The 9853-nt window shown below is 35.9% G+C and overlaps 1 protein-coding gene across 1 annotated transcript; it reads right to left on the bottom strand.

Moving 5' to 3' along the window:
* Positions 1–8594: 8594 nt before the first annotated feature.
* Positions 8595–9566, bottom strand: LOC112818089 (olfactory receptor 5AC1-like). Its single transcript, XM_025865344.2, has one exon. It carries the CDS (start codon positions 9564–9566, stop codon positions 8595–8597), a length of 972 nt encoding a protein of 323 aa, XP_025721129.2.
* Between the last annotated feature and the right edge of the window lie 287 nt (positions 9567–9853).

Genomic DNA, 9853 nt, shown 5'->3' with positions numbered 1-9853 from the left:
CACCCAAAGAACAGATAATCCAATCAAGAAATGGGCAGAAGACATGAACAGACATTTCTTCAAAGACATCCAAATGGCCAACAGACACATGAAAAAGTGCTCAACATCACTCAGCATCAGGCAAATCCAAATCAAAACCACAATGAGATACCACCTCACACCAGTCAGAATGGCTAAAATTAACAAGTCAGGAAACAACATTTGTTGGCAAGGGTGCAGAGAAAGGGGAACCTCCTACATGTTGGAGGGAATGCAAGCTGGTGCAGCCACTCTGGAAAATAATATAGAGTTTCCTCAAAAAGTTGAAAATAGAGCTACCCTATGACCCGGCAATTGCACTACTGGATATTTACCCCAAAGATACAAATGTAGTGGTCTGAAGGGGCATGTGCACCCCAATGTTTATAGCAGCAATATCCACAATAGCCAAACTCTGGAAAGGGCCTTGATGTCCATCAACAAATTAATGGATAAAGAAGATGTGGTGTATGTATACAATGTAATATTACGCAGCCATCAAAAATGAAATCTTGCCATTTACAAAGATGTGAATGGAACTAGAGGGTGTTATGCTAAGCAAAATAAGTCAATCAGAGAAAGACAATTACCATATGATCTCACTGATATGTGGAATTTAAGAAACAAGGCAGAGGATCATAAGGGAAGAGAAGAAAAAAATGAAACAAGATAAAACCAGAGAGGGAGACAAACCATTTCTTTTTCTTTTTTTTTTTTTTTTTAAGATTTTATTTATTTATTTGACAGAGAGAGACACAGAGAGAGAGGGAACACAAGCAAGGGGAGTGGGAGAGGGAGAAGCAGGCTTTCCGCTGAGCAGGGAGCCCGATGTGGGGCTTGATCCAAGGACCCTGGGATCATGACCTGAGCCAAAGGCAGAAGCTTAACGACTGAGCCACCCAGGCGCCCCCAGAGGGAGACAAACCATAAGAGACTCTTAATTATAGGAAACAAACTAGGGTTGCTGGAGGTGAGGCGGATGGAGGGATGGGATAACTGGGTGATGCACATGGGGAAGGGTATGTGTTGTAATGAGCACTGGGTATTATATAAGACTGTTGAATCACAGACCTGTACCCCTGAAACAAATAATACATTATATGTCAATTAATTGAATTTAAATAAGAAAAAAATTAAAAATAAAAATAATAAAATAAAAGGAGATACTAATATGATATATGAAATAACTAGACTCTGGTGGGACCACATGGGTGTGTTTAGGGAGCATCCAAAGGTCTGTCTGTGCCTTTGACTTACCATTGCTTTTCCCCCTTTTAGCAGAAATGCCAAGTAGTTCCCCCAGGCATGCTCTCCTAAAACAGGCCTAGTCATCTCTCTCTCCATCCTGACCAGAAAAGTAAACTTATTCATGAACTTTTCCTGCCAAACGTGGCCAGCTTCATTTTACTTCTTCTTCAAACTGGCCACCCGGCTTTGGTCTAGCCAACCCCTTGCTAGCCTTGTGCACCATGGGTAACATGTTCTCCTCTGGCTCCATTTCTTTAACACTAGAAATCAAGATTCAAAGTGGACTTACAGGGTAAAGCCCCTTGAACCTCTAGGCTAGGCCATAATTTCCTGTGTTTTTTTTTTGTTTTTTGTTTTAGTTTTTTTAAGTGCAGAAAGCTGCTTTTATTATAGCACAGGGACAGGAAGTATGGGCAGAAAGAGCTGCATTGTGATTGTGAGGAAGGATTGATTATACACTTTTAAGTTGGGTGAGGTAGAGAAAAAAGAAGTAAGGAAGTCTCTAAAGGGATTTTCATAAGTTAAAGATTTGTGTGTTATTTTGACCATAGCTCAGATAACAATATATTTTTACTTACTTTTCCCTGCACTTATATCTTTTTTCTAGAACATCTAAAAGATTTATGTACTACTCCCCAAAACTCCTGGAAGATGATTTAGTTACTTCTGCTTATCTGTTTTATATAAAATATATGGACTTGGGCTTTTCTTTGAAGACTTTTAACCAAAAATTCAAATTAAAACAAAACAAAACAAAACACACAAGTATGCAGGCTACTGTTTCTTTTAAAAAAAAAAAAGATTTTATTTATTTATTTGACACAGAGAAAGAGAGCACAAGCTGGGGGAGTGGCAGGCAGAGGGAGAGGGAGAAGCAGGGAGCCTGATGCAGGACTCGATCCCAGGTCCCTGACATCATAACCTGAGCCACAGGCAGTCGCCCAACCAACGGAGCCACCCAGGCGCCCCAGGTTACTGTTTCTTATTAAATAAGCTTTGATAGTTTGTATATTTTCAGGGAATTTGTTCATTTCATCTAGTTGACGTAATTTTTGTACATAAAGCTATTCAAGATATGTATTTAATGTCTTTTAAACATTATAACATCTGTAACAATGTATCTTCTTTCTCCAGATATTTGCGTTTTAGGTCATTTAGTAACTTAAATCTTTTTTTCCCTTGGCCAGTTTGGCTAAAAGCTTATCAATTTTATTGATCTTTTCAAAGAACAGGCTTTCCATTTCTTTGATTTTTCTTTATTATTTTTCTTTCAATTTAATTGATTTCTGCTCTTAATTTGTAAATTTATTTTTACTTGCTTTGGATTCAATTTGTTCTTTTAATAGTGTCTTAATGAAGAAGCTTGGAACATTAATTCAATCCTTTTTTTAATTTAAATTGAATTAACCAACACATAGTACCTCATTAGTTTCAGATGTAGAGTTAAGTTATTCATCAGTTGCATATAACACCCAGTGCTCGTCACATCACTTCTTTTTATTTTTTAATATAAACATTTAATGATATAAATTTCTCTTTAAGCACCATTTTAGCTATATCCCCCACATTTAAATATTTGTGTTTTCATTTTCATTGTTTTTAAGATATATTCTTCTTTCCCTTGTTACTGTTGCTTTGATCCATGGGTATTCAGAAGGCTCTTTAAAAGAAAAAAAAGATTTTATTTTTAAGTAATTTCTACACCCAATATGGGGCTTGAATTTACAACCCGGAGATTAAGACCTGCACACCACCGACCCAGCCAGCCAGGCATCCCTAGAAGGAAGGTTTTTAATTGCCAAATATATAGAGATTCATGGATATCTTGGTCTTATTGATTTCAAGTTTCATTCTGTTATGCTTTATATTTTGCATTAATTCCATTATTTTAAATATTACCCAGAATTGGGTTATTTTAGTGAACATTCAATGTGCACATAAAAATACCATATGGCTGCTGTTTGATGGAATATTCTATAAATATCATGTTAGTTGGTAGTATTTTTCAGGCCTTCTTTACTCTTACTGATATTCTCTTGACTTTTTTTTATCAATTATTGAAAAAGGAGTACTACAGTCTTAATCTATAATTGTGAATTTGTATATTTCTTCTTTCCATTCTATCAGTTTTTACTTTATTTTGAAGCTCCACTGTTCAGTGCTTACATATTTAGTATTATTTTGTCTTCTTGATAAACTGAACCCTGTATAATTTTTCAATGTCCCTCTTTATCTCTGGTAATATTTCTTGATCTAAGGTCTATTTTGTTTCATAGTCACTTCAGCTTTTTTTATGAGTGTTTGCATAGTGGATCTGTTTTCCATCCTTTTACTTCTAATTTAATTAAGTCATATTTGATGTGTGTTCCTTCTGAACTGTATATAGTTAGATCTTGCTTTTGAATCCAATCAGATAATCTGTCTTATACTTGATATATAATACCATTTATATTTAATGAAATTATTGATGTGGTTGGATTAAAAACTATCATTTTAACTAACATGATAGATATTTTTCTGTCCATTATAACTGTTTTTCATTCTCCTTTTTTTCTTTTCATGCCTGCTTTTGGACTAATAGAGACTTTTTAAAAAAGATTTATTTACTTATTTTAGGGAGAGAGCAAGTGGAGGGGAGGGGCAGAGGGAGAGAAAATCTTAAGCAGACTCTACGCTAAGCGCAGAGCCCAACTTGGGGCTTGATCTCACAACCCTGAGATCATGACCTGAGCCAAAACCAAGAGTTGGACAGCTAAATAACTGTGCCACACAGGCACCCTGGATTAATAGAGATTTTTTGTGATTTCATTTTATATCCACATTTGGCTTATTATTTACACATTGTCTATTTTTTGGTGGTTCCCTTAGTTTATACAGTATATCACTTTAGTTAATCACAGTCTATCTTCAAATAATATTATGCCAAGTAATAATTATGTCATATTGAAATAAGATAGTACAGGTATGCCTGGTTCCTGTATAAAATATACAGTACCACCTTAAGGGAGCAGGGGCATCTTAGTTCGTGTTTTGCCAGACTCTGAAACATGATTTGAGTGCAAATAATTTTTTTGTGAATAGTTGATGAGTGAGAAAATGAGGAAGTGAGAGAGGAAAGGAAATGTACCCAATAAAGTGTAATTTATAAACCAAAATTGGGCAGCCAAGTTTAATCATTTTTTGGAAACACCAGAGGCCACGAATTTCAAAAAGTTAATATCAACCAAAGGGCAAATGATTGGGGATATTTATTCACCAACTACCATCAGTCATTGGTTAATAGATGGTCTGGAGGAGATCCTAGAACATTCATTTCCCAGTTCTTCTAGTCTGCCTTAAGTAAGGGTAGAATAGTTCTGGCCATCAGAGAGAGCCGTCAGATGCAAAAGTACAAATAGAGAAGATATGGGCAACCATCCACAGTATCTGTGATAGGAATCAATGAGCAGTGTGATCTGTGACTTACAGTGTATGAGCCATTCAATGCTAGCTATTATAGCAGGTCTGAATATCTGTCTCTCAAGCTGCCCATTCTCAAAAACCTAAAGTTGTGGTCATTCCAAAATACAACCAAAGAAATGATTAAACTTGCTTTTATAGGCTTAGAAAAGCAGAAAACACTGTCTCATAGTGAGTCACAGGACACAGTTTATACTACATAACACTTAGCATAGGGCCTCTTAATTAAAAGGGAGTATCCTCTGATATTTGCCAAAATTCCACTAAAAGAGTGATGGGATATTATTTAATTTATTTTATTGTCTTTGAACTCTAACTGAATGCTTATAATACAGTTACCAGTCATACTGTCATCATCTACTGGTTCATTGCTTAGAGCGTCTCATACAGGCAGGCAGCCACACAATATTGTGTCATGAATACTGCCTCTGAGTTAAGCAGTGCACTCAGCCTGCAGGGCCATGCACAGTTGCTCTGCATACAGTTTGTCTCAATACTCTTCATGGAACCCAGTATTTTTTTCTCAACAGTTTATAAATGTTGTCCCATTGTTTTTGTATTCTCAGTGCAGCAGACAAAACATTGCTGTATTTATCTTTCCTTTATCAGTAACCCAGTCTCTCTGTCTAGAAGGTCGTAGATATGCTCTTTACCTCTGGAGTCTGGGACCGTTTGTCACAAACATATGCTTATGGTTGGGATGCTTTAAGTGCTGTCCATTGAAGATTATTAAGCTTAGGAATGCAAGATTTCATTTGTCTCTAGGAAATGGCTTGATGATCTGTATTTCAGACTGATCCTGACTTGCGGATTCTAGAATCAACAGCTTAAAAGATGTAAACATACCATAGATCCCTTCAGTAGGAGGTTCTCTCCTAAAATACTTTTAAAAGATAAACACTCCAATATATGAAATTTTCTGATGAGTTTGAATATTACTATGGTTTCACAGCACCTGTATTTTGAAGTAACAGTGTCCTTATTCACAAATCTAAATCTTTCCCCTTGCCTAGTTGGAGAGGACAGAGGACCTTGCAGAAACATGGCTAGAATAGGCATTTAAATCTCCATCATCACCAAAGGTACTCTATTAAGTCCCTCCATTTCTATGACAAGGACCATTTTCTCCCAATACTGTATCTGATTTGTAGAAATTTTGAATTCAATTGGCTTCAATGTGTACAGTCTTCTTGTCACTCCCTGTTTAGATCGCCCATCACATTGATGTAATCATTTTAAGTTCATGTTCTCTTTGTGCCCTGTAAAAAGCCCTTTCAAAAGTCTGAAACAGGCCAGAGGAGCTCTGCAGAGCTGACTTCAGTCTTGGCCTTGCATCCTTCGCCCTTGCATTCCTATTATGTCTATTCATCAGATTTTCTGTATACATGATTCTTCCTCTTAATTCTTCCCTACAGCTTAGCAATATCAGGCCATCACTTAGAGATTTTGCAACAGTAATAGGTAGCCAAAGATAGTACAGATTCAAACAAATTATACAATTACCACTTCAGAGTTCCTTTAAATTTAGATGTCCAACAGAGAAAGTCACTATACATTCCTGTGGAGTAGCCAATGAAAGAAAAATAAATATTACACTGGAAGTTTTCATAATCATTTCAGAAATAAGAACCCTTCCATATTGGCACCTACCCAAATTAAGACATATTGCATTGTCTAACCAAAGAACTAAATTATTTTTACTTGAGTAATAGTAAATGTGTAAGAGATTATAAGAGTAGTAACTACGTAAATTTATGTTTCTGCTTTATTAAACATGAAAAGATACAGTATACTCCTAATATCTGAGGAGATATGTCCTGAAATCTTCCAATACCTGCAAATACTGAAATACCAATATTGCCAATAATTTCCCTGACAAAAGGTACTATGCATTTTCATACAATTGAGCCATACTTTTATTCAATAGTTTACTTTTTATTTTATCCCAATTATGATTCTTCTCAGTAAAATCCACCAATCTCTTATATTTTCTTCACTGCAAAGGTTTTCTTTCTTCAGGGACGGTTTCCTCCAAGAAGTCACTTCACCTGAATCTCTGAACAGTTGAAAAATAGCAAGCTTTTTTTTCTTTCAAGTTTTTTTTTTTAATTCCAATTTGTTAACATACAATGTAATATTAGTTTCAGATGTAGAATTAAGTGATTCATCACTTACATAACAACACCCGGTGCTCATCACCCATCACCCATTTAACACATCCTCCCCACCTTCCAGCCACCTCCCTCCAGCAAACTTCAGTTTGTTCTCTATAGGTAAGAGTCTGTTTTATGGTTTTCCTGTCTCTTCCCCACCCCATGTTCATCTGTTTTGTTTCTTAAATTCCACATATGAGTGAAATCATATGATATTTGTCTTTCTCTTACTGACTTATTTCACTTAACATGATACTCTCTAACTCCATCCCTGTTATTGCAAACAGCAAGATTTCATTCTTTTTTTGTGGCTGAGAAATATTCCATTGTGTATATATACCACTTCTTCTTTATCCATTCCTCAGTTGATGGGCTCTTTCCATAATTTGTCTATTATTGATAATGCTGTTATAAACATCAGGGTGCATGTATCCCTTTGAATCAGTATTTTTTTATCCCGTAGGTAAACATCTAGTAATGCAATTGCTGGACTGTTTCTTTCACATAAACAAAAATAAATTCAAAATGGATAAAAGACCTAAATGTGAGACAGGAAGCCAACAAAATCCCAGAGAATATAGGCAGCAATCTCTTTGACCTCAAGTGTAGCAACTTCTTACTAGATAAGAAAAGGAAACAAAAGCAAAAATCAGCTACTGGGACTTCATCAAGATAAAAATCTTCTGCAGAGTGAAGGAAACAATCAACAAAACTAAAAGGCAACCTTTGGAATGGGAAGAGATATTTGGAAATGACGTACCTTATAAAGGGTTAGTCTCCAAAATATATAAAAAACTTACACAACTCAACATGCAGAAAATAAATAAACCAGGGCACCTGGGTGGCTCAGTTAGTTGAGCATCCAACTCTCAGCTCAGGTCTTGATCTCAGGGTTGTGAGTCTAAGCCCCAGGTAAAAAATTTTCCAAAGACATACAGAGAGCTGACACATATAAGAAGAGGTTTAACATCACTGATTATCAGGGTAATACAAATTAAAATGACACTAAGATACCTCACACCTGTCAGAATGGCTAAAATTAACAACACAGGAAACAACAGATTTTGGCGAGGATATGGAGAAAGGGGAACCCTCTTACACTGTTGGTGGGAATGCAAACTGGAAGAGCAGCAAGACTTTTAAGATGTAGACTCTAGACAATTGTCTTGGCTCAGTCACAACAGCTTCAACAAAGAAACATGCAAATGTCTGCCACAATAAAATTTTAAACTATTATATCTAATTTAGAGGAAATTTACAAAGAGTAAAAAAGCACAAATTCTAAATATTTAATTTTAAAAAGATGTTTTATTTTTCATAAAGAATTCAGTTTTGTGTGATATTAAGATCATCTTCCACTGAAACAAATATCCACTGAAGTTGACTTTCATCCCACAGCACTCAGAAACTGCCCTAGTCATTGCCTTTTACTAAAACTATAAAGCCAGGGCTAATTTGCATAACTTCAGATCGCTTGTATTTTGTAGAGTTTGGAAAGAGCAAGTTTAAAATTTGTCTTAAGAACTATTTATATATTGGGCTCCTGGGTGGCTCAGATGGTTAAACGTCTGCCTTTGGCTCAGGTCATGATCCCAGGGTGCTGGGATCGAGTCCCACATCGGGCTCCCTGCTTCTTTGGAGCCTGCTTCTCCCTCTGCCTCTCTCTTTCTTTCTCTGTCTAACATGAATAAATAAATAAAATCTTAAAAAAACTATTTATGTATTTATTATTCTCCTCAAGGCACCTATCACCTCTTGGTTTCTCAGACTGTAAATAAAAGGATTTAGCAGGGGAATTATTATTGTATAAAATACAGAATACATTTTATCTTGATTTTCAGCTCGTCCAGACCCAGGACACACATACATGAAGAAGAGAGTGCCATAGAACAAAGAGACAGATAGCAGGTGGGCACTGCACGTGGAGAAGGCTTTGCTCCTGCCCTTTTCAGACTTCTTTTTCAGAATGGTGAAGAGGACATAGGAGTAAGAGATGATAATTGTCATAAAAGTGAAAGATTGTATAAAGACTGAAAATACAAAAATCAGGAGCATATTAACTCTAGGGTCAGTACAGGAAATCTTAAACAGTTGTAAAATTTCACAGTAGAAATAATGTATTACGTTGGACTTGCAGAAAGTTAATCTAAATAACAAACTAACATGCAGCATAGGATGAAGAAACCCAATAATATATGAAACACTTAATAACTGAATGCAGAATATATTGGACATCACCACTGGATAAAGCAAGGGGTTGCATATGGCTACATAGCGGTCATAGGCCATCACTACCAGGAGGAAACACTCTGTGTTTGCACTGGAAGCAAAAATATAAAATTGGGTGATGCATTCAACCAGGGATATCATATGATTGTTAGATAAAAAATTCATTAGCATCCTGGGAGTCACAGAGGATGAGGAACAAGCATCTGCAAAGGCCAAACTGCCAAGGAGTAAGTACATGGGGGTGTGAAGATGGGGGTCCTTCCAGATGAGAAAAATCAGTCCGAGGTTGCCCACCATGGTGGTGAGGTAGATGACCAAGAACACCAGGAACAGGGGGACCTGCAGCCCTGGACGATCTGTAAGTCCTGTGAGAACAAACTCAGTCACCTGTGTTTTGTTTCCATCAGATTCACTGAAGCTGATCACTGAAATGAAAGAATAAGTGAAGAACACAGTCATAAAATACCATGAAAATAATCACATTTTATTTGAAAGTAAATGTATCTTCTTTTTTTATATATATCCCTTTAATCAGAATGTTTACTTTTACACTTGAGTGTTCTTTACAAACAGTATGTATTTGGGCAACTGTTCCTAAAAATTAGGGGGGATATATATATATTCCATATATCTATGGAATTCAATACTGTATAAGAGAAGTGGGCTTATTTTTTTATTTGGAAAAAAATGATTATAATTGAATAATCATCCTCTAATTTTAAAATCTTTAAAAATAGAAATAGACT

The sequence above is a fragment of the Callorhinus ursinus genome, unplaced genomic scaffold (genome assembly GCF_003265705.2).
Source record: "Callorhinus ursinus isolate GAN/ISIS: 27379988/994484 unplaced genomic scaffold, GSC_fseal_2.0 scaffold1, whole genome shotgun sequence".
Classification (NCBI taxonomy): Eukaryota; Metazoa; Chordata; class Mammalia; order Carnivora; family Otariidae; genus Callorhinus; species Callorhinus ursinus.
Note: the sequence above shows the minus strand (reverse complement) of the source record. Positions and strands in the feature narration are given on the sequence as shown.